The sequence below is a fragment of the Castor canadensis genome, chromosome 6 (assembly GCF_047511655.1).
Source record: "Castor canadensis chromosome 6, mCasCan1.hap1v2, whole genome shotgun sequence".
NCBI classification, from domain to species: Eukaryota; Metazoa; Chordata; class Mammalia; order Rodentia; family Castoridae; genus Castor; species Castor canadensis.
Window position 1 is genome coordinate 141,949,882 of NC_133391.1, and position 25,561 is coordinate 141,975,442.

General features: G+C 35.7%; 1 protein-coding gene and 1 non-coding gene across 2 annotated transcripts in view; one reads left to right on the forward strand and one right to left on the reverse strand.

Annotated features, from left to right (window-relative positions):
• Ttc33 (tetratricopeptide repeat domain 33) overlaps positions 1-25,561 on the forward strand; it is a 49,816-nt gene that overhangs the window by 15,602 nt on the left and 8,653 nt on the right. Inside the window, exons 3-4 of the mRNA XM_020178310.2 lie at positions 11,601-11,682; positions 13,425-13,556. Of these exons, the coding sequence (XP_020033899.1) occupies positions 11,601-11,682; positions 13,425-13,556 (214 nt within the window). The remainder of the gene's footprint in view (positions 1-11,600; positions 11,683-13,424; positions 13,557-25,561) is intronic.
• Positions 11,419-11,524, reverse strand: LOC141424405 (U6 spliceosomal RNA). Its single transcript, XR_012449342.1, has one exon. It is a non-coding gene; the product is annotated as a U6 spliceosomal RNA (small nuclear RNA).

Below are 25,561 nucleotides of genomic sequence, written 5' to 3' on the forward strand. Positions count from 1 at the left end.
TTGACTACATACACATTTTTTTTTCAGTTTATTTTGCTCTGGTTATTTCAGTCTTAGGAACTATTTGCCTAAGCTGGTCTCAAACCGCTATCCTCTCAGTCTCAATCTCCCAAGTAGCTAGAATTATAGGCATACACCACTGGCACCCAGCTAACTTTTGTCTATAAATATTGTATGCCTAATAAAGAAAAGTTATTTCTATCATGAAGCATTTTGAGGCACAATTACTATAAACATTATTATAAAACACAAAATAAGGTTAAAACTTTAGTGTTCTTGACAGTATAGCTTTTACTAATGAAATAATATGATAGTGATATTGACCTTTGTGTTGACCAATGGTGACCTTAATGTTACCCGCTAAGTTAATGTAGCTATGTAGTAATAGCTTTTAAATTTGTTTTGATATCTTCATGTAAACACATAAAATTATGTGCTACAAATAAACAGAAGTCTGTAATGAAACTAGTGGGAAGTGGTAGTCACTTATGATTAGTTATTTTTTGCTTGACAGAGAAAAATGCTATGAATTTTTTTTACACACAGTCAAGCCTCATTGTGCACAGATTCTGTATTTGTAATCTATATTCTGTATTTGTAAATTTACCTGCGTACTAAAATGTGTCTGTAATTCCAAAGTCAATCTTCATTGTGAAAATTTTGAGTCTTCTGTGTGTATGTTCTCAGCTGAGGTCAAATAAGGAAATGAATGGTCTGCCTTTGTTTCAGCTCTTACTCTGTAAATAGGTGTCCTTTTTGTGGTATTTAGTGCTTTGTTGTCTACATTTTTTTGTTGGTGATTTTGCTATTTAAAACAACTCACAAGTGTAGTGATATAGCACTGTATTATTTTCAAGTACTGAATGATATAAAAACAGGGCATTTCCACTCAGAAGGATGCAAATGTACAAAGTCAGGTGAATTTTTAATTCTCCCTGGAGAATTAAATTCTCAAATAGCTCAGTGGAACTGGAAGGACTGGAGTATATAGTGTCTAGTGAAAGTAACGTCTAAAGGTGAGTAAAGACTTTGGAACAGAGGCCAAGTCCAGGATCTCTTGAATGCCTTGCTAAATTTAAGGTGACTGAACTTCACTATCCTGAAGATAACCAAAAGTTTTTGAAATACTTTAGTTAGTAAGGTGAACTTATCAACACCTGTGTCTTAGAAAAATCTTATACTGAAAGTTTGAGGCCAGCCTGGGTTACATACTGAGTTCAAGGTTAGCCCTAGCTACATAGCAAGATCCTGTCTCAAAAAAAAAAAAAAATCTTGTTGGATAGAGTACAACATGGATTAGAGTTCGGCAAGATTGGTCTCAGGAAGACTGCTTAATTGAATGCTTAATAGTCCAGGCAGGGATGATGTACCTCTATGTAGTAGCAGTGACAGTAGGTTAAAGAAATGAATTAGAGAGATAGAAAAGAGAGAGTATTGATGATTAGTGTAGAGAAGGGAAAAGTGGAGTTGAGAGTGACTTCAAAATTCTGTCTTAATGACTTTGTGCTGCTGTTCTTTCTAAGCCAGTCATATAAGATCCCTATTGATCTTACATCCCTGTTTACTTGACTTCTCATTTTATTCTGTTATTTAAGGAAAAACTTCTTATATGAGATGTCGATACTCACTTGCAGTTCATTTTTTATATAGCTTCTGTCCCAGCCACCTCATGGATACTGTTTTGGTCTGCAGTAGTCTACATGTTACTAGATCTCTCTGAGGTACTCAGTTTATTTTTTGCTCTCATGACAAACTCTTCTCTTGGTTTCTATGAAATCACACATCCTCCTAGTTTTTCTTCTTTCTCTGCTTCCTCGTTGCCTTTGTTGGTGTGTGCTTCTTTGTTTGACCCTTGACTTTATAGAACTCTAGTACTAGTGTCTTGTTCTCATCTCTTTCTCTCTCTGTATGATCTTACCCAGCCCTATGGTTTTAAAAATTTATTCTTAAAAGTTTTTAATGAAAAGAAAAAGGCAGTAATACATGTTCATGATTTTAAGAACCAAAGACACTAGTAACAAAGGATATACAGTAAAAAGTAAGTTTTGGCTCCACTTTACCCCTGATCTCCTAGTTTACTTTCTCACAGGTAGTCACAGTTAACCAGTTTCTTGATACCTTTACAAAGATAATCTTTGGATTTATAGGCATGAAGTCTGTAATATCTTTTAAACACTGTAAATGGTAGCATTCTAAACCTACGAATTGTTTCACCCTTGCCTTTTAACTTAACATATTAGAGATCATTTTGTGTTATTATACTTATAGAACTGATTTATTTTATTTTAGTTATTTTTTTAAGACAGGGTCTTGCTATGTAGCCCAAGCTGGCCTTGGGCTCACTTTGTCACCCCGCCTGGCCTTCAACTTTAGATCTTCCTGTTTCAGCTCCCCAGCTGCTAGTATTATAGGTATTATAATACACCAGCCCCAACTAGTGACTGTATAGGTCTTTCATTACCCATTTTGTTGTGTTGTTGTTGTTGTTTTTTAGACAGGGTATTATACACCAGCCCCAACTAGTGACTGTATAGGTCTTTCATTACCCATTTTGTTGTGTTGTTGTTGTTGTTTTTTAGACAGGGTGTTAATATGTAGCCCATGTCGACCTTGAATTTGTGACCCTCCTGCTTCAGTCTCCTGAGTGCTGGGATTACACCTTGTCCTCATTAGTCAGATTCTTAGTATCTCAAATTATGAACCAGAAAGATTTGGATACAAAGGAATACTTTTTATTATATTATAATCAATTAATTATTCCTCTTTGAGGAAGGATGTTTGCATCTTTCATTTTCAAAAATAACAGATGTACATATATCCAAATCAATGTATAAAAAAGATTTGTAGAAATGGAGTTGCTGGGTCAAACTGCATTTAAAAACATCTTACTATTTTTATTTTGAGTATATTATTATCAAGGAACAAGCTTGGGTTTAAAAGGTTATGTCTGTGTGTACAGATGCATAGTGCATATATAAAGACAGGACAATGCATATTACTTTCCATTAAAAACTATTTTCCAACTTTTTAATAGGAAAAATTTCAAACAAAGAAAAATTGAACAGTTGTGCAGTGAACAACTTGAAACTGTCCCTAATTTAGCCGTTGATATCATAACATATTTACTTTATTTGTTTAAAATACTATGAACCACTTTTCTTTCTTCCTGATGGGACTGAGGTTTGAACTCAGGACTTTGCTGCTTGCAAAGCAGGCTCTCTACCATGTAAGCCACACCTCCAGTCCATATTGGTCTGGTGGTGGGGTCTCCTAAACTATTTGTCCAGGCTGGCCTCAAAACTTGATACTCCTGATCTCAGCCTCCCAAGTAGCTAGGTTGCAGGAGTGAGCCCCTGGAGCCCAGCTGGAACCTCAGTATGAATTTTCTATTAGTAAAGACATTTTCCAGATAAATTTTTCCCAGTATATTTCCCATGATATAGTGAACACAAAAGACAACAGTAATTCCCTAAAATATTTTAGTATGTAATCCATATCTAGTTTTGTAGTGTTCATAAAATGTCTTTTGTAGCTGATACTTTTGAATCACAGCACAATGATTACTTGTACTTTATTAATGATTGCTATGTGTTCTTATTCTCTTTTAATTTAGAGCACGGTCTGCAAACGATGACTATATAACTAAATCTGGCATACTATTTTTGTAAATTAAATTGTTTTTGAACACTGCTGTAATATCTATGGCTGCTTTCACACTTCAGCAGCAGCAGGGTTGAGTAGCTGGAACAGAGAACATCTGGCTGTCTCTTCATAGAAAAGTTTGATGAATTGTGTCTAAGTAGGCTTCAGTGGTACCAGTGAATTTTATATCTGGATGTATGTGTGTACGTATGTGTGAATGTATGTATAGTAGCAGCTTTCTTGAGTTATAACTCATACACAACTAAAGTTTACAGTTCAGGAGTTGTTAGTACATTCACAGAGTTGTGCAGCCATCACCCTAGAAAGAAGCCATGTGCCCATTGGCTTCATTCTCATTTTCCCGCAACTCCCTTAACCCTATACAGCCAGTGATTTGTTTACACAGTCTCTCTGTTACATAAATCTCTATAGATTTTCCTGTCCTATACCTTTTATATACATGGATCACATAAATTTAATTATATAGAGAGTCTTTGTTACTGGCTTCTTTCATTTAGCTTAATGTTTTTAAGGTTCATCCACGTTCAGCATGTGATTACCTTTCCTTGCCAAATAGTATCCCTTATGTAGATATTTGTATTTGTTTATCCATTCACCAGTTGATGGACAGACACACACATACACACACATGCTACATTCTTTATTAGCATATGTTAATAATAAATGGGCTTTCACTGTGATAATTCCATAGATGTGTACAGTGTACTTTGAACAACTTCATCCTCTCTTTTTTTTTTTTTTTTTTTGACAGTGCTGGTGTTTGAACTCAGGGACTCACAGTTGTGAGGCAGGTGTTCTACTACTTGAGCCATACTTCCAGCCCCCATCCCTTCTATTATAGTCCTTTGACTTCCACTTTCCTCCTCCATTTTTCAACCAGTGTTTGGTGAGTTTCTTTATACTGTGGAGCTTTGAAATTCTTACTCATCCCCCTAGTGTCTGTGTCCTCATTCTTGTCTTTCTTGCTCTTCTTTCTTTCCACCTTTTAAGGTCACAGGGAGATCATAATAGAGTTTTCCAGGAGCCCTTCTGTTCTACCTATATTAATTTTAACTAACTGCCTAGCCTACTTGCTCAATTTTAACTTCACTGTCTCCTCATCTGTCTATTCTGCTTTATTCCCAGTGCCCACCCCCCCCCATGATTTTGGTCTCTTTTAATCTTAAAAGGGGTGCAGAGAATTGATGGTCCATTTTCTGTAGAAGTAGTTGATCTGAAATTGGACTGTTGACCCTACATAGAAAGTGAACCCAAATGTCATTTCCCTGTGTCATTTGTGGGGTGATAAAGCAAATTCAGTTGGCAGGAAATTCAGTTGACAGGTTGTCATGGTCAGGATCAGAAGATATCAGGTTATTCTTTTACTGAAAGAGAAGTCTGAGAAATTAGTAAAAACCATCTGTTAAAGCAGAGTGTTTCCTGTCTATATGTGCATAAAGCTAATAGGTCTTATAAAGAATCACAGAACACTAAGGAAATATAAAGTCTATAGATTTAACATAATGAAAGCATCTTTTCACAGAAACAGCATAGTAGATTGATAGTTACTATAAAGATGTCTTATACCACATTTTCTTTATCTGTTCGTCGGTTGTTGGCCCCCTAGGCTGATTCCACAGTTTGGCTACTGTGAACAATGCTGCAGTGAACAGGGATATTCAGGGAATCCTGATGTTGATTTATACTCCTTTCTGTATATACCCAAGAATGGTACCGCAGGGTAATAGGTAAGTCTATTTTAGTTTTTTGAGAAACCTCCATATTAATTTCCATAGTGGTTGTACTAGTTTACACTCCCACCAACAGCGTATATGGGTTCCTATTCCCCCACATTCTCTTCTACATTTGTTATTTGTTTTCTTGATGATTGACATTTTGATGGGGGTGAGATAGAATCTCAGTGTAGTTTTGATTTGCATTTCCTTTATGGCTAAGAGTATTGAACATTTCTTCCAAGTATTTATTAGTCATTTCTACTTCTTCTGAAATTGTTCAATACATTTGCACATGTATTAGTTGGATGATTTGTTCTTTTGGTGCTTAAATTTTTTTGAGCTCTTTATATATTCTGGATATTAATCCTTTATCCATTAAGCTGGCAAAGATTTTCTCCCATTCAATGGTTGTGTCTTGATTCTGGTAATCCTTTGATGTGCAGAAGGTTTTTACCTTGATGTAGTCCCATTTGTCAATTCTTACTCTTATTTTCTGGGTACTTGAAGTCCTATTCAGAAAATAATTACCTATGCCCATATCTTCCAGTGTTTTCCCATAGTTTCAAATCTTATATTAAGATCTTTGATCCATTTTGAATTAATTTTTATATAGCGTGAAAGATAGGGATCCAATTTTAGTCTTCTGTATATAGATAGCAACTTTTTCCAGCACCATTTGTGGAAGATGATATCTTTTCTCCAACATCTGTTTTTGTCTCCTTTGTCAAATATCAAAAGACTGTAACTGTGTGGGTTTATTTCCAGGTTTTCTATTCTTTTTCTTTGGAGCTGTATGTCTGTCTTTGTTACTGTGGCTCTACAGCTTGAGCCATGCTTCCAGCCCAAGTTGTATAATTTGAAGTCTAATATTGTGAAACCTCCAGTGTTGTTCTTTTTACTCAGAATTGCTTTTGCTATTCAGAGTCTTTTATATTTCCATATGAATTTTAGCATTGATTTTAAAAAAATTTCTGCTCAGAATGACATTGTAATTTTGATGAGAATTACATTGAATCTGTAGATTGCTCTCTGTAGTATACCATCTTTATATTTAGACTTACATATTTTAAACATTATGAACTTATAAAGAAGAAAAACCCATTCACACCTAATAAAAATGTGAATGGTTGCAGTTATAAGTAAATTTCTAGAAATAGTCTGGTCTTGAGGAAGGCAGAACTAGAAACCCTTAGGAATGAAGGCAGTGTCTTGTTTTTCCCAAAGATTGTGTTATTAGCCTGCATCTTTGTTCACCCACAGATGTTTATAGAGCAACTTGTTCATGTGATACACTGATCTAGGTGTGGGGAATTATTTTAGCAAACAAAACATTTAAAAAAACATCCCTTTATATTCTAATGGGTGAGATGGATAGTAACAGAAATAAATATATAAGAATATATATTCATCAGAATCGTGGAGAGATTTGCTGAATTTCATTTCTAAGTTTTTGAAGGAAAAAAGTTGTGATTTTTCCTCACAATTTTTAAAAAAAATAAATAATTAATCTTCATGTATATGTATTTGTTTATACAGCTTTTAAATGAATGTAATTGTTCATTTTAAATAGAGCTTTTTTTTGTTTTTTTTGAGATAGGGTCTTGCTGTGTAGCCCAGGCTGGCCTCAAACTTGTGATCCTCCTGCATTGGCCTGCGGAGTGTTGGGATTGCAGGTGTGTACCTGCAGCCCTGGCTTTTAAATAGAGATTTACGAATGTGTGTATACGTGTATTTTGAAAAGCAGACAGAAGACAAAGGACATGAAAATCTAATATTCTATTTGTGTTTCATTATAAAGATTTCTTCCTTTTTTGAAAAATTAAAAATATAAATTTAAAATCATGATTCTTACTATTAATTTGTAGGTTAGTTACTAGAGAATTAAACAGCCTGAATATGACTCATAGTTTATATATAATCTTATATTTAAATGGTATTACTCAGTTGAATTTTTGATTGGCTTTGGATTGCTAATTCTAATAGCCAAGTCAACCAGGAACTATAAATTATTTCCTTGTAAAGCTGGCAGGTCATATTAATAGAATATTGAGAGAGGAGTAATATAGATATTTCTTTCTAATTGGTTATTTTCTTAATTAAAGGACCCAGTATGAATTATATCTTTAGTTTTGTAACCTTCTATCTGAGGTGAACTCATTTCCAGTCAGTTATTTGGAAAATATAAAATGAATACTGTTTTTAACTCTAAGATGATCTTTTTCCTTTTTCAATAATTTGTTCATGGATCATTTCCTTCTAAAAAGGACTTCTGTTGGCCATAGGACAATTTTTAATATCTAACAGTCATAGTACTATTGAACAAGTTTTGCTGTAACTGTTTATTTGAATAGTGGTACTCAGTTTTTAAGCATTATGCTAAGTGAGAAGCATTTAATGATTTCAAGACATGGTAAAAACGTTTCATACATGTGTGTCTGACTTACACAATACAATTACAAACCTGGAAAAATAAACAATAAAATAATGACTATATTAACTATGGTTATCATCTTTGGGTGGCAAAGTTATGAGTGTCTACGTGTATGTGCGCTTTCTCTGTTTTCTCATTCTTTGTTACCCAGTGAATAGTTTTTATATCAAAACATTATTATTTACTCAGATATAGAATATGAAAAAATACAGTGTCCCAGCAGGCCCTCTGTGAGAAAGAAAGATACTAATAATGGTTATGCAGGCAACACTTCTGACAGCCATCTCCTCACATGCTGATATGATTGCCTGAAAACAAAGGCTACCAGCCTTTGTGTTAATGGCAAATGGTGTTTTCAGAAAAAAAGGTCCTTGCATTCTAGTGTGGAAGAATCCAAGCAGAATGCATGGGTGTAAATGGGGTTTATTAAAAGTTAGGAAAAGAAACACAAAGGATGCATGGTGGGTTCAGGTGGAGTCTACTGGCCCAAGACAGAGTGCTTTTCTTTTTCAGATGCTTTTAAAACCTACACTAACCTATGAGGAGGGCAGACCCAGGAGATTCCCACACAATGATGAACAAGTAGGGAGGGCATGGGCGGTTCCCAGCCCAGGTAAGGGTGGTCTGGACCATCCCAGGGCAACCTACATGAGTCCCAAACTTATCCAGCCTCTAGCCTGCCTCATTTGGAGGTAAATGTTCAACTTACAGTTACACATAACCTGCTACTGAGGAATGACCATGGTCCCTGCTATAATAGCCACAAAGGTAAGCTTTGAAAACCTCCCATTGTGTATACCTTGTTCTTTGTCAACATGGTGTAGGACCCAGAAAAAGTCTTTTACTAGTAAAGACACTCAGTAGCAAGGGAAAAAAACAAAGGGAGAAAATGTATTTTTTTTCCCCCTACAACAGCATCTTACTATGTTAACCCAGGCTGGCATTGAACTTGCAATCTTCTTGCTTCAGCCTCCTGAGTGCTGGGATTACAGGTGTGTGCCACTGTGTCTAGCAAGCAAATGAATTTTTCTTAAACATTTTTTTTAATTTTAGCTGCTACATAGAAGTTGTGAATATTTATCATATACAGCATGATATTTCAGTAGACTTATGCAATATGTAATGATCAGATCAAGGTTCTTGGCATACTCGCCACCTCATATGTAAGTTCTTTTTATTGGGAAGATTCAAAATTCACTACCTGTTTTGAAATATTCAGTTAACTGTCATCAGTGATAGTTACCTACTGTGCTATGAAACATTAGAAGTTATTCCTCCTGTCCAGCTCCTCGGTACTGATTACCATTATTTTATCTTACCGATGTTCAGAAAAAAAATGCCCCAAATATTTAGCAACTATTAGGGCACTGGATCTTTATATGCCTGAACATCTGCCCAAACAGAATGTACACCAGCTAATGTACTTTAACTTTGTATTTTCTGCTAGATTCTACTTTTATTTCTTTATTTCTTTGTTCCTTGCTTAAAGAATGATCTATGAAGATCAGCCCACATATTGGTTATTTTATTTATTTGGTTATTGTTATTGCATCTTTATGTGCAGTCATACGTTGCTAAATGTATGGACATCTCCTAAGACACACGTCATTCGGTACTTACACTTTGGGAATATCAGAGTATACTTATACAAACATAGCCGGTATAAGTCAGTCAACTGATGTGGCTATCAAGAGACTTAGTAGGAATGAGATTGTATGAGAGTATTGGTGATAGAATGCATCACATTCTTTCACAGAAGAATCTTTATATCACAGAAAACTTGTTTTTTTTGGTGGGTACTGGAGTTTGAACTCAGGGCCTCACATTTGCTAGGCAAGTGTTCTACCACTTGAGCCACTCTACCAGCCGTTTATTGAATTGGGAATTTTTGAAATAGGGTCTTATGAACTATTTGCCTAGGCTGGTTTTAAAACACAATCCTCCTGATCTCTGCCTCCTGAGTAGCTAGGATTATAGGTGTGAGCCACTGGTACCAGGCTATTACAGAAAACGTCATCAGTACAAGGAGTACATTCTTAAAGTAAAAACTTTAGTATAATGAGTACATAAACCAGTAATAGTTGTTTATATCATTATCAAGTATTCCATTCTGTACAAAATTGTATGTGCTGTGTTCATGCAACTGTCACCACTGTAGGTTTGTTTATACCAGCATCATCACACATACATAAGTATGACATTAGGATAGCTATGATGTCACTAGGTGATAGGCATTTTCCAGCTCCATTATAATCTTATAGGAGGTCTGTTGATGACTATTAGGTAGGAAATTATGCACAAGAACACATACATGGGAAATGGAGGAGTGGGTGTGGGGAGGATTGCGAACTATTTGCCTTGGCTGGTCTTGAACCACCATCATCTGGATCTCAGCTTTCCAAGTAGCTAGGATTATAGGTGTGAGCCACAGGTGCCTGGCTACCTGGCTTCTTCTTAAACCAGCATCTCTAGCAGCTCAATTGCTATAGCTGAACCCAGGGTTACAAATGCATTATGAATTTCGAGAAAAGTCCTTTACAATCTAAAATAAATGAGAGCATATGCCTACATTGAATTTAATGAAAAAAACAAAGAAATTTGGTGGTGATTTTTTTCAGCCCAGAAAATAAAACAAAATCATAGGCAAAGATTTCTTTCTTTTTTTACTTATATTTTGCTGTCCTTTCATTGTCTGCCTTTTTAAAATTATTATCTGTCCCTTAATAGAGATTTATTAATATGCAATTATTCTTTAGTTCCTTAGTTTTATTTTATTTTGAAGTTTTAGCAAGACCTAGTTCCTCTAGGTCTCCCTGTAACTTAGCATCTAAAAGGAGATGGGAGGAGGCTAGCTGCCTTGGCTTTCCAGCCTTTACTTCCTTGTTCCAGTGTCTAGTCTGGCCCTTTAAATATTTATTAAAATAATATAATTTCCTTGTCTCCTCATTTATCTATCCTGCCTCAGGGCAACAATCCATCTTGTATAGCTGCTTCCTGCTGAGTTTGGGCACTGGCACTGTTGCGGGAGGTGATAGCTAAGATATGGGACTCTGAGGCAGTTCAGCAGGAAGCAAAGTTTTTTGTGCCACCAAGACTCAGTGGACTCATGTCCAAAGGCTGAGCCCCGAGAACAAAGGGGCCTCACCATATATACCCTTGCAACAGGTTACAGAGGCAGTAAAATTAAAAAACAAGGTTTAACCCATATATGTTTACATGCAATTCTATAGGCTACTTCAGCCTAGTTGTTTAGTACCCTTCTACCCCTAGTGCTATGTGACCTTCTTCACCTTTGAATTCTGTAGGTTTTATCTCTCTGCTATGCCATCCCTTCCCCCTGGTACTTTATTAGGACTCAGGCCTAGTCTGTTTTCTTCTGTTCTTCTTCCCTGCTACAGCACTACCTAGAAAGGGAACCAAAAATCAATTCCCTATCTTAAATTTAGGAGGTGACAAGGCTAAATTTACTTGGCAGAAAATATAGTTGGCTGGTTGTCAGGATCAGGACTAGGAAATACCAAAATATTCTTTTGCTTTAGTTGGGAGATCTGTGACTTTTGGTGGAGAGGCTCAGTACTCTGTAGACCCTAAGAATATAAGATTATCTGCAAAAATATGGAATGCTTCAAGAACTTGCCTGTCATCCTTGCGCAGGGGCCATGCTAATCTTCTCTATATTATTTTGTGTTAGTATATGTGCTGCTGAAATGAGCACCTGAAGTTTAGATTTGGTCATGTGCTCTCAAAGACTTTTTGAACATCTGATACTAATGTAACTTTAACAACCACAGATATCGGGAGGCAATTCAGAAGTGGGATGAAGCACTACAGCTAACTCCAAATGATGCTACCCTCTATGAGATGAAATCACAGGTAATAATTGTGAAGAATTTCACTTTCATTATGAAATTGTGCTTTCTTTCTTGAGCAAAGATGAGCCCAAATGGTATTCCTCCCATTCTCTTTCTCAAATACAATTTACTTAAAATTTTTGCCTTATTATTTATGGTTTAGCCCTGTGCACTAAATTATAAAATCATTTGCCTTCATAATGAGCTTAACTATTATTTCACCCTAACAAAGATGGATTTCTCTTTCTCTCTTTTTTTTAAACTTTATTGTTTTTACATTTACTTACATGTGTATACATTGTTTTGGCCACTCCTCCCAACCCCACAAGGTTCTACTTTCTTTGTAAATTTATTGTCACACATTAAGCAAAAGTTTTTCTTCAAAATGAAGATGGGTTGGGTTCTGGATGAAATTTATTTAAAAGTGGCTTTGCAAGATGGACACTGGTAGTTTACGCCTGTAATCCTAGCTACTCAGAAGAATCACAGTTTGGAATCCAGCTCAGGCAAATAGTTTGCAAGACCCCATCTCAAAAAAAACCCATCACAAAAAAAGGGCTGGTGGAATGTCTCAAGGTGTAGGCTCTGAGTTCAAACCCTAGTACCACAAAAAACAAAACAACAACAACAAAAAAAATGGCCTTGCAAAAGGTTAGAATTAATGCAATTTATTAATAACTTAAAATAGCATTTGTATTTAAAAGTAAATTTCTAATATTTGTAGGAAATTTTATAAAGAAAGTCTCTGAACACCTGAATTTGGTTATCTAAGAGACTGTAAGTCTCAAAAATAGCCTGGTGTAGTGTCCCAGCACTTGGGAGCTGAGGGAGGAGTATTTGGAGTATTTGAAATTCAAGGTTATTCTGGGCTACATAGCGAGACCCTGTCTCAAACAGCATTAAATATCTTTTTTGGCAGGAAATTGTTGAATTCAGACTTGGATTGCACACCTAATAAATAATTTTGAGATGATGATCTTAAACATGAGATACATGCTTTATCAATTTTGATTTCAGTTTATTTTAAAAACCCTAAATAAATTAGGTCCAGTGAAGCAAGTGCTATGAAGACCTTCATTTGGATTTCCTTAAATTTCAGTCTTAGTGTGTATATATTAAGGCAGAATTTGTGGCAAACTGGTAATTTGGAACCTGATAACACAAATATAAAAAATGTTCTGAAATGTCCACAGTCCAAAGATTATAGATAAAATACACCTGTTTCCCATATACTGATGTGAAGAGTTCTCGAATTCTCTGATTTTTCTGGTTTGTGTGGTATTATTGCCCAGTTGTGAGGCTATCTGTGAAGTGTTTACATAATTTTTATAGTAGAGAGATAGTTCACTAGAGAACTATTAATAAAGAAATTAATTTACTTAGTTTAACAGCCAGACTTGGAATTTTCTAAAAACCACATTGTAAATGGAGTAAGTAGAAGGGAAATGAGAGTTCAAATAGCTCTGAGCTAATCGTTGCTAGAATAGGACCACTTGGTTTTAACCAGATGCACATAGAGTTCAGTAACTGGAAAAGTAATAGTTTATATTTTCATAGTTATTTCAGGAAGAAAAAGGACTAGAATTCCTGATCCTCAATGGAAAAGGAGGGGGTAAAAACTTCTGAAATACTATGTTTTTCCAGATTAAAATAAATTTCTAGAAATGAAAAGATTTGTATATGTATGTTTATCCTTCGTGGCTTGCTACTTTGTATTATATATAGATTAAGACTTTTTTCCCCTTCTTCTTTTTTGGCATGTAGGTCTTAATGTCTCTTCATGAAGTGTTCCCAGCGGTACATGCAGCAGAAATGGCTGTCCAACAAAATCCACATTCATGGGAGTCTTGGCAAACTTTGGGCCGTGCTCAGCTTGGATTAGGAGAGATAGTCCTGGTAAGGAAGTAGGAATATTATGATGCTGAAATTTTAATTTTATTTTGACATGTTCATGTTTAATCTGATCAACTAAACAAAAAAATGAGTAGCCAAAAAAAAGAAAAAGAAATGAATAGCCATTTATCACATTTATATGAAAAATAAATAGGAAATTATCTCTTAAACATCTTAACAGAGATGAGAGCTATTACTGAACATCTTTTATGATTATAAACACTAGTTGTTTTAGGGTCAGAATATTTTTTGTCAGGTCAAAATATTTTTCAGTTATTTGGCATCATGAAGGTTTATTTTAATAAAAATTTAACTTAAAATACTGCCTTTTGAAACCATATTTAAGTAGACAATAGCAACGTTTAGCTTTGTTCTTTGGATTGTTAAGTTTGCCATATTACAAGGTGAAAACATTTTCACCCTGGAGACAGAACCACTGATAGAGTTCATAGGGGAAGAAGTAAGTAGAATGTGGAAGAATAATATTGATAAATGCTTAGATTGAAAAGGCTTAGTGAGGGGAAAATAGGCAAAGGTGGAAATTTACAAAAATAAAACATAAATAATTACTCATGGAGCTATAGCCATCTCTTTTTGGCGGTACAGGGTTTGAACTCAGGGCCTCATGCTTGCTAGGACTTGAGTCATTCTACCAGTCCACTTTTTTGTAGAGTATTTTTGAGATAGGTCTTGGGAACTGTTAGCACAGGCTGTCATCAAACCATGATTCTCTTTATCTCTGCCTACTGAGTAGCTAAAATTATAGGTGTGAGACACAGGTGCTCGGCCCTGTCCAACTTTTGACATTTAATTTTAGTTGACTTTTAATTTCTATTTATGTATTTTCTTATGCTTTTTTTCTATACATGTGTATAGAAAGAATTGTTAGATGTGTAAATTCATTATGTAAGTTTGCTGTAAGTGGTATGACATGTATCTGTTAGAATGAGCTGTATTTTGTTGGTAGCAAAGCAGAACTGATAAGAATTGATTGTGAAAATGCACCTGTTTTTGTTTTGGCAGTACTATACCTACCTGACAGTTAACAAAATTTAACTTCCTAAAAACTGTTTGCAATCTAATATAGTAGTATCAAATTACTTTTCACTAAGTAAATTAAGACGTTCTATGGTTTTATTGGTATTTTACAGTTAAAAATAAATTTCTTTAAAGGACTCAACTTAATGGTAAATCTTGAATTTAATGTTACCAACAATGGTTTTAGTGGGTGAGTTAGATTTTTCTGGCAATCTTGTAAGTCTATCTTTTTTTTTTTTTTATGTGCATACAGTGTTTGGGTCATTTCTCTCCCATTCCCCCACCCCCTTCCTTACCCCCCTGCCCCCTCCCTGAACCCCCCAAACCCCTCGCTACCTGGCAGATACTATTTTGCCCTTATCTCTAATTTTGTTGAAGAGAGAGTATAAGCAATAATAGGAAGGACCAAGGGTTTTTGCTAGTTGAGATAAGGATAGCTGTGCAGGGAGTTGACTCGCATTAATATCCCATGCATGTGTGTTACCTTCTAGGTTAATTCTTCTTGATCTAACCTTTATCTACTTCCTGGTCCCCTTCTCCTACTGGCCTCAGTTGCTTTAAAGTATCTGCTTTAGTTTCTCTGTGTTGAGGGCAACAAATGCTATCTAGTTTTTTAGGTGTGTTACCTATCCTCATACCTCCCTTACATGCTCTCCCTTTATCATGTGATCAAAGTCCAATCTCCTTGTTGTGTTTGCCCTTGATTTAATGTCCGCATATGAGAGATAACATATGATTTTTGGTCTTTTGGGCCAGGGTAACCTCACTCAGAATGATATTCTCCAGTTCCATCACTTTACTTGCAAATGATAAGATTTCATTGTTCTTCATGGATGCATAAAATTCCACTGTGTATAAATACCACATTTTCATAATCTGTTAATCAGTAGTGGGGCAACTTGGCTGTTTCCATAACTTGGCTATTGTGAATAGGGCTGTAATAAACATGGGTGTGCAGGTACCTCTGGAGTAACCTGTGTCACAGTCTTTTGGGTATCTCCCCAAGAGTGATATTGCCGGATCATATGGTAGATCAATGTTTAGCTTTTTAAGTAGCCTCCAAATTTTTTTCTAGAGTAGTTGTACTAGTTTACATTCCCACCAACAGTGTAAGAGGGTTCCTTTCTCCCCGCATCCTCGCCAACACCTATTGTTAGTGGTGTTGCTAATGATGGCTATTCTAACAGGGGTGAGGTGGAATCTTAGAGTGGTTTTAATTTGCATTTCCTTTATTGCTAGAGATGGTGAGCATTTTTTCATGTGTTTTTGGCCATTTGAATTTCTTCTTTTGAGAAAGTTCTGTTTAGTTCACTTGCCCATATCTTTATTGGTTCATTAATTTTGGGAGAATTTAGTTTTTCAAGTTCCCTGTATATTCTGGTTATCAGTCCTTTGTCTGATGTGTAGCTGGCAGATATTTTCTCCCACTCTGTGGGTGTTCTCTTCAGTTTAGAGATCATTTCTTTTGTTCAGCAGAAGCTTTTTAGTTTTATGAAGTCCCATTTATCTATGCTATCTCTTAGTTTCTGTGCTGCTAGGGTTCCATTGAGAATGTTCTTGCCTATACCTATTAATTCCAGAGTATTTCCTACTCTTTCCTGTACCAACTTTAGAGTTTGTATTGAGATCCTTGATCCATCTTGAGTTAATATTGTTATAGGGTGATATACATGGGTCTAGTTTCAGTTTTTTGCAGACTGCTAACCAGTTTTCCCTGCAGTTTTTGTTGAAGAGGTTGTCTTTTCTCCATCCTATATTTTTAGTGCCTTTGTCAAAGACAATTTAGTTATAGTTGTGTGGCTTCCTATCTGGGTCCTCTATTCTGTTCCACTGGTCTTCATGTCTGTTTTTGTGCCAGTACCATGCTGTTTTTATTGTTACTGCTTTGTAATATAGTTTGAAGTCAGGTATCATGATACCTCCAGCATTGTTCTTTTGACTGAGTATTGCCTTGGCTATTCGTGGCCTCTTGTGTTTCCATATAAATTTAATGGTAGATTTTTCAATCTCTTTAATGAATGTCATTGGAATTTTGATGGGAATTGCATTAAACACATAGATTACTTTTGGGAGTATAGACATTTTTACTATGTTGATTCTACCAATCCATGAGCATGGGAGATCTCTCCACTTTCTATAGTCTTCCTCAGTCTCTTTCTTCAGAAGTTTATGGTTTTCCTTGTAGAGGTCATTCACACCCTTTGTTAGGTTTGCATCTAGGTATTTGATTTTTTTTGAGGCTATTGTAAATGGAATTGTTTTCATATATTCTTTCTCAGTTTGTTCATTATTAGTGTATAGAAATGCTAATGATTTTTCTATGTTGATTTTATATCCTGCTACCTTGCTATAGCTATTGATGGTGTCTAGGAGCTTTTGACTAGAGTTTTTTGGGTCTTTAAGGTATAGGATCATATCATCTGCAAATAGGGATATTTTGACAGTTTCTTTACCTGTTTGTATTCCTTCTTCTTGCCTAATTGCTCTGGCTAGGAATTCCAGTACTATGTTGAATAGGAGTGGAGATAGTGGGCATCCTTGTCTACCTCCTGATTTCAGAGAGAATGGTTTCAGTTTCAGTTTTTCTCCATTAACTATAATGCTGGTTGTAGGTTTGTCATACATAGCTTTTATGTTAAGGTACTTTCCTTCTATTCCTAGTTTTCTTAGCGCTTTTATCATGAAATGGTGTTGGATCTTGTCAAAGGCTTTTTCTGCATCTATTGAGATGATCAAGTGGCTTTTGTCTTTGCTTCTGTTAATGTGGTTTATTACATTTATTGATTTTCGTATGTTGAACCACCCCTGTATTCCTGGGATCAAGCCTACTTGGTCATGGCAAATAATCTTTTTGATGTGTTGTTGAATTTGGTTTGCCATTATTTTATTGAGGATTTTTGCATCAATGTTATTAAGAAGATTGGCCTATAGTTCTCATTTTTGAAGGTGTCTTTTCCTGGTTTTGGGATAAGTGTAATACTGTCTTCATAAAATGTGTTAGACAGTTTTCCTTCCCATTCTATTTCATGGAACAGTTTAAGGAGGGTTGGTGTCAGTTCTTCTTTAAAGGTCTGATAGAATTCAGCAGAGAATCCATCGGGTCCTGGACTTTTCTTTTTGGGGAGACTCATGACTGCTGCTTCAATTTCATTTTGTTTTATAGATCTATTCAGTTTATTAATTTCCTCTTGGTTCAGTTTTGGATAATCATATGTATCTAGAAATCTGTCCATTTCTTTAGATTTTCAAATGTATTTGAATATAGTTTCTCAAAGTGGTCTCTGATGATTTCCTGGACGTCCATGGTGTTTGTTGTTATCTCCCCTTTTGCATTCCTGATTCTACTAATTTAGGTTTTTTCTCTCCTGATTTTAGTCAGGTTTGCCAGGGGTCTGTTGATCTTGTTTATTTTTTCAAAGAACCAACTTTTTGTTTCATTAATTCTTTGTATGGTTCTTTTGGTTTCTATTTCATTGATTTCAGCTCTTATTTTTATTATTTCTCTCCTTCTATTTGTTTTGGGATTTGCTTGTTCTTGTTTTTCTAGGAGTTTGATATGTATCATTAGGTCATTGATTTGGGATTGTTCAGTCTTTTTAATATATGCACTCATGGCTATAAACTTTGCTCTCAGGACTGCCTTTGCTGTGTCTCATAGGTTCCAGTAAGTTGTGTTTTCATTTTCACTGACTTCCAGGAACTTTTTAATTTCCTCTTTTATTTCATCAGTGACCCATTGTTCATTAAGCAATGAGTTATTCAATTTCCAGATGTTTGCATGTTTTTTGTCTTTACTTTTGTTGTTGAGTTCTAGTTTTATTGCATTGTGATCAGAGAGAATACATGGCATAATTTTTATTTTCTTGTATTTGCTGAGGCTTGCATTGTGCCCTAGGATATGATCTATTTTGGAGAAGGTTCCATGAGCTGCTGAGAAGAATGTATATTGTGTAGAAGTTGGATGAACTGTTCTGTAGACATCAAGTAGGTCCGTTCGATGTATTGTATATTTTACATCTAGGATTTCTTTATTGATTTTTTGTTTGGATGACCTATCTGTTGATGATAATGGGGTGTTAAAATCTTCCACAACCACTGTGTTGGAGTTAATATATGTTTTTAGGTCCTTTAGGGTATGTTTTGTGAAATTTGAATGAATTTGACATTGGGTGCATATAGGTTGATAATTGTTATTTCCTTTTGGTCTATTTCCCCTTTTATTAGTATGGAATGCCCTTCTTTATCTCATTTGATCAATGTAGGTTTGAAGTCTACTTTGTCAGAGATAAGTATTGCTACTCCTTCCTGTTTTCAGGGGCCATTGACTTGGTAAATCTTCTTCCAGCCTTTCATCCTAAGCCTATGCTTATTTCTGTCAGTGAGATAGGTCTCCTATAAGCAACAAATTGTTGGATCTTCTTTTTTAATCCATTTTGTCAAATGGTGACTTTTGATGGGGGAATTAAGTCCATTAACAGTGTTAGTACTGATAGGTATGTGGTGATTCCTGTCATTTGGTTGTCTTAGTTGTATGAAGGTTTGATTGTGTGTACCTAAGTTGAGGTTACTCTCTACTTTTTTGCTTTTTCTTTTCCTGTAGTTTGGTGCTGCCTGCCCTTTCATGGTTATGTTGGGGTTCACTTTCTGTGTGCAGAATCCCTTGAAGAATCTTTTGTAGTGGTGGCTTTGTGGTCACATATTGTTTTAGTTTCTGCTTATCATGGAAGACTTTTATTGCTCCATCTATTTTGAATGATAGTTTTGCTGGGTAGAGTATCCTGGGGTTGAAGTTATTTTCAATCAGTGCCCAGAAGATCTCACCCCACTCTCTTCTTGCTTTTAATGTTTCTGTTGAGAAGGCTGCTGTGATTTTGATGGGTTTACCTTTGTGTGTTGTTTGTTTTTTCTCTCTTACAGCCTTCAGTATTCTTTCTTGGCTGTCTGTATTTGTTGTTTTAATGATAATATGCCATGGGGTAGATCTATTTTGGACTGGTCTATTTGGTGTTCTGGAAGCCTCTTGTATCTTTATGGGATTACATTTGGGAAATTTTCTGTTATTATTTTGTTGAATATATTATGCATTCCCTTTGCTTGCACCTCTTCTCCTTCTTCAATACCCATGATTCTCAGGTTTGGTCTTTTGATGGAATCACTGAGTTCTTACATTTTTCTTTTCACAGGTCTTGAGTTGTTTAACTAATAGTTCTTTGTTTTTTCCTTTAATTACCATTTCATCTTCGAGTTCCGAGATTCTGTCTTCTGTTTGTTCTATTTTGGTCGATTGGCCTTGCATTTTGTTTTGCAATTCTGTTTCGTTCTTTTTTGTGAGGTTTTCAATATTCTGAGTCATTTCCTCTTTAATGTTGTCTATTTTTGTCCTGAATTCATTTATCTCTTTTATTAATCGTGTTCTTTGTTTCACTTTGGTATTTATACAGTGCTTCTATGGTTTCTTTAATTTTTCTTGTGCTTTTTCAAATTCTCTATTTTTGTTGTCTTGGAATTTCTTGAGTGTCTCCTGTACATTTTGGTTGACCATATCCAGTATCATCTCTATAAAATTCTCATTGAGTGTCTGTAGTATTTCTTCTTTTAGATTATTCTTGTGGGCTTCATTGGGTTTTTTGGCATAGTTTATCTTCATTTTGTTGGAGTCTGGATCTGAGTATCTGTTTTCTTCATTTCCCTCTGGTTCCTGTACTAATTTTTTGCTGTGGGGAAACTGGTTTCCCTGTTTTTTCTGTCTTCCCGTCATTGACCTTGGTGTTGTTACTGTCCCTGTACTGTGTGCAATTAAGTATTTTCTAGCTTGTAATAATAACACTGGCGATATTTAGAATGGAAGGATGAGAGGAGATGGAAAGCAAAGGAGTTAAAGAAAAAGGGAAAAACAAATAAACAAGTAGAAAAAAACAAAACAAAGAAACAAAAAAGTTTCAAAGATATAAACAGGGAGAGAGTGTACTAATCAACAGTAAGCTGAACAGGCGTTAGAGAGACAGAGAGAGGATTGAAAAATAAATAAATAAAAAATAATAAAAAAAAAAGAAAAATCTCCAAGTTCAGATGCAATAAAGTTTCAGTCTTAATAATTTTGGTGTTCATCCCTCAGCCTCCAATCCTGGAGATGGTGTCTCAGAAGGAATTCTGTCATCGTCTCATCAAAGGGGAAAAAACCCAAACCAAGCCAAACCAAACAACACAAAACAAAAAAAACACCACAAAGTGTTCCAAGTTCAAATGCAATACAGTTTCAGTAAGTTTTTCAGCTTGCAGGTGTAATTCGGTTGTTCTCTCATCAAAGGTAGGGAGAAAAAGAAAAAAAAAAGAGTCTGGAGACAGTTCTGTGAATGGTATCTGCAGCTGTGGCTTGCCTGCCTGCTGCTGTCAGCCTGCTGTTGCTGGAGGCTTTATTTATGCAGATCTCTGGGGTGAGCTTAGCATTCACCCGGTCCCACAGGCTTTGTTTGCTCAGAGTTCTCCTGTGCGGGAGCCACTGCTACAAGCTTTCCCCTTTCCAGGCACACTGAGGGAGGTGACACTGCACCCGCCTTCTCAGGCCTGCGTGTTTGTTTACAGCTCATGTAAGAAGTGGGTCTTCTCCTCTCTCCTGTGGAGTTTTCCTCCCACCACTGCTTTTGCAAGCTTTCCTGCTCCTGGTTACTTTGCGTGTGCCGCTGCTCCTGCCTTCTCCGGCTGCCTTATTGTGAGGGATTTCCACTCCCCACTCTTCAGCGCTCAGGGCACCCCGCCCTCTTTGCTGCATGTCTTTTTTGTTGTTATTGCTTGTTATTCAGTTTTTTTTTCTTTTTTCCCTGGGTGGGGGGTCAGTCTGTCTAGGGGGCTATGCTGATCTGGCCCAGGGTTGTCTGTGGGAGTACCGCATGCCGCTTAGCTCACCTTGTGGTCGGCGTCTTCCCAACCTGTCTGGGTGCTGGCATCTCTGTATCATTGTTTTTATTTACCAAAAGGGCGTTTATCAGATTGTTCTTATAATAAATAAAGAATTTTCATGAGAAAATAATTGGACCAAAGTAACTTGAAAATGTTAATCTGAAGTGACATTCATGATGAAAACTAGTTCAACCTAAGGCCATTTTCCTCCCTGGCATCCAGTATTGTCACCTTTTGTTTTTTTACCTGAAGACTTAAATCATAACAGAGTTGGTTAAAAAAAAAAAAAAAACCTCAAGGAATTTAGTTTTCTAACAGGTTAATTGGAAACCTGTCACCAAATACCTTTCCCATATCTCCTTTATTGAAAACTTACAGATCATTATCCTTCTTACTTTCTTAGTGTCTGCTAATGGAAAAAAATCTCTAGGACATAACGTTTAACAAAAATTGTCCTTTATGAAGAATATATACAATAGGTGAGACAACAGAGATACTTTGAAATATCTAGTAAAAATAAAGTTATTTAATATTTGAAGTTTTTTTTAGTAAGAATATCATTTGTATATTTTGGTCAATACAGTTACATCCATTAATATGAAATTTTGAGGAATCTAAAATATTTATTTTTCAACTCAGAAGGATAAATATTACATGTTTTCTCTTGTATGTGGAATCTAGACCTAAAAACAACTAAACAGAAAAATACGAATGTCCAAGGGGGACTATATCCTGGACAGCCAGGAGAGGAGAAGGTATCAGGAGAGAATGATGGGGGTTACTTATGACCAAAGTATATTGTTACATGTATGTCAATGATATATTAAAACCCATTATCTTGTCAAAAATAAAAACAAAATGCTATCCCCCCCACCATTTAAATGTAATTCTAATTGGAAAGATAAATAATTTTATGTAGGCTTAACCTATTCTCTTGAGAGAAAGCACGTTTTTTTATGTGTTTTCAGGGCACCAGAGTTTGAACTCAGTGCTTTGAATTTATAAAGCAAGTACTTGAGTCACACCTGCCATCAAGCTATTCTCTTGAAAGACTGGAAATTGTTTAAAAACATGACTACTGAAAATGTCATGATGAAGTGACACTGAAAAATAAAAAATTCTGATACCTTATAATTCCTTTATACACATGTATGGGCAAAAACAGAAAATACATGAATAGAAATTAAAAGTCAATTAAAATGAAGTATCAAGAGTTGGGTATAATATTTCCAAAAGTAGGACAGTTAGAGGAGAATAAAGTAGAAAAAAAGAAAAGAATGATAGAGAGCGAATAGTATTGAAATACATCACATGTACGTAGGAACAAGACAGAAGAAAATGTACTGAAAACTTGAACAATACAGGGTAAGGGGGAAAGAGTAATAGAGGAGTTTAAATTGATTAAAGTACAATGTATTTACAGATAAACTACCAAGGCAAAACCCCATTGAACAATGAACAGACACAGATACTTACGCAATGGAGGACAGGTCATGTTTAGAGGAGGGTTATAGCAGAAGAGGGAGAGTGATATGGTTGATGTACTTTGTACACATGTATGAATATGGAGCATTGAAACCTGTCCAAGTCACTTTAAGAGAAAAAGTGGGAGAAGACGGAGAATAATGGAGGGGATGAACCAAACTGTGGTACAATATATATATATATGGAAATGTCACAATGAACCCCCTTGTATAACTATCATATAGTAATAAGAATGTTAAAAGAAAGAGTTGGGTGTATCTCCATGAATAATTATTTAGATTTCATGAGTACATTAGAAAATACTTATAGGAGATGAATATATGTAGAAAGAGTGTGAGAACAAGAGCATAGGAGGGAGGGAGAGATTGGACTTCAGGAAAGAGGAAGGATGAAGGCTGAAGAGAGCAGGATCTAGAATTAAAAACTATAAAGGAACAGGGTTGTTGAGACAGGAATATTTAAGGATTTATCCTGGAGAAGTTGGAAAGGAAAGGAGATTTGGAAAAGCAAGGAGTAGGGCTGGCAGAGTGGCTCAGGTTGTAGAGTGCCTGCCTAACAAGCATGAGGCCCTCAGTTCAAACCCCAGTGTCAGAAAAAAAGTTCTGATAAATACCTGTGGTTGTATCAGTTTGGCTATTTGAGGTCCTGTGTGGCTCCACATGAATTTCAGATTTTTTTCTATTTCTATAAAAAGTACAACTGATATTTTGCTAGGTATTGTTCTGAATCTGTAGGTTGTTTTGAAGAGATGTATTCATGGTATTAAGTTTTCCAGTTCACAAACACGAGATGTTCCTCTGCTTGTGCCTTCTTTAATTTCTTTTGATGATGTTTTGTGATTTTTCAAAGTACAATTCTTTCATCTCCTTAGTTAAGTTTACTCCTGTATATTTTATTCTTTGTAGTGCTATTGTGTGATTGTCTTCCTAGTTTCCCTTTCAGATACTTTATTAGTATGTAGAAACATAACTGATTGTTGTATGCTGACTTTGTATGCTGCAACTTTATGGAATTTTGTTTATTCCTAAATACTCATTCACTCATTCATTCATTCACTTAGTTATTTAAAGGATAGTCCCACTATGTTGCCCAGGCTGGTCTCAAATTCCTGAGCTGAAATGATCCTCCTGACTCAACCTTCCTAGTGGCACACGCACTTGTCACAGGATTATTTCTATAAATTAGATGATGTCTTCTGCAAATAAGGACAGTTTTATTTCTTCCTTTCCAATTTGAATGCTTTTGTTTTCCTTGCCTAATTCCTCTGGCTCTGACTTCTAATACAGTCTTGAAAAGAAGTAGTGAGAGGCTTTGCTTTGTTCTGTATTTTTGAAGAAAACTTTAAGCTTTTCTCTGTTGAGTATGAATGTTAGCTTTGGATTTGTACATTTGTTTTTTATTATCTTGAGGTACTTTTCTGTGTTCCTAAGTTGTTCACTTTTTGTCACAAAAGATGTTGTATATTTGCCAAATGATTTTTAGCATCTATTGAGACATACAGGTCAGACTCCAGTACCACAGAAAAAAAAAAGTCCAGAAGTAAAGCCTTACTTTTTTTATTTAATAGGATATATTCATTGTACACATGGGATTCATTGTGACAAGTCTAAATAGGTTTATGTTGTATATTGGTTAGATCATCCCCACCATCGCCCCTCTGTCCCCTCCCTGCCCCACTTAAAGCAATTGCAAGAGGTTTCATTGTTCTGTTTTGTGTTTGTATATGAAATCTATCAATCATATTCCCTCACCTTCATTTTCTTCATTCACCTTCCCCTGTCCCACAGTCTCCCCACCCCATCACCCCCACACCCTACACCTATTTCACAGTCCTGTCTTTGGTTATTAATTCCTAAGTCAGTGTTCAAAGGGGTATCTTGATGTATCCCCCACTGTCAGTATATTTTACTTTGGTCAGTTCAACTCCTTCTGTTCCCCTCCTTTACCCTTTCTGTCCCACCCCCATTATTCAACACCTTTCAGTACATATCATTATATCCTCTACCTGTGCAGATGTTACATATTTCAATATTGTTAACACTGTATCATACTCTTTTTTCCTTTCCCTACTCCCCAGAGCTCTATAGAGTAGTTCCTGTATTACAAACATGTTCTACATATAAGTTTATTTATAGTCATGGTATCATTCTTCCTTATAACTGAAGAAATCTCCATTTTCTTGATTCATTCATCAGTTGTAGGGCATCTGGGTTGTTTCCAAAACTTGGCTCTTGTGAACAGTGGTGTGATAAACATTGGTGTATCGGTGTGCAAGTGTCTCTATTGTATCCTGGCTTACATTCCTTTAGATATATACCCAGGAATGGTATCACTGAGTCATATGGCAGTTCTGTTTTTAGCTTTTTAAGGAATCCCCATACTGCTTTCCATAGTGGTTGTACTAATTTGCATTCCCACTAACGGTATATAAGGGTTCATGTTTCACCACATCCTCACCTGCATTTTTGTTTGTTAATTCTGCTCTTGAAGATGGCCATTCTTATTCTAACTTGAGTGAGATGAAACCTTAGTGCAGTTTTGATTTGCATTCCTTTTGTAGCCAGGGAAGTCAAATACTTCTTCATGTA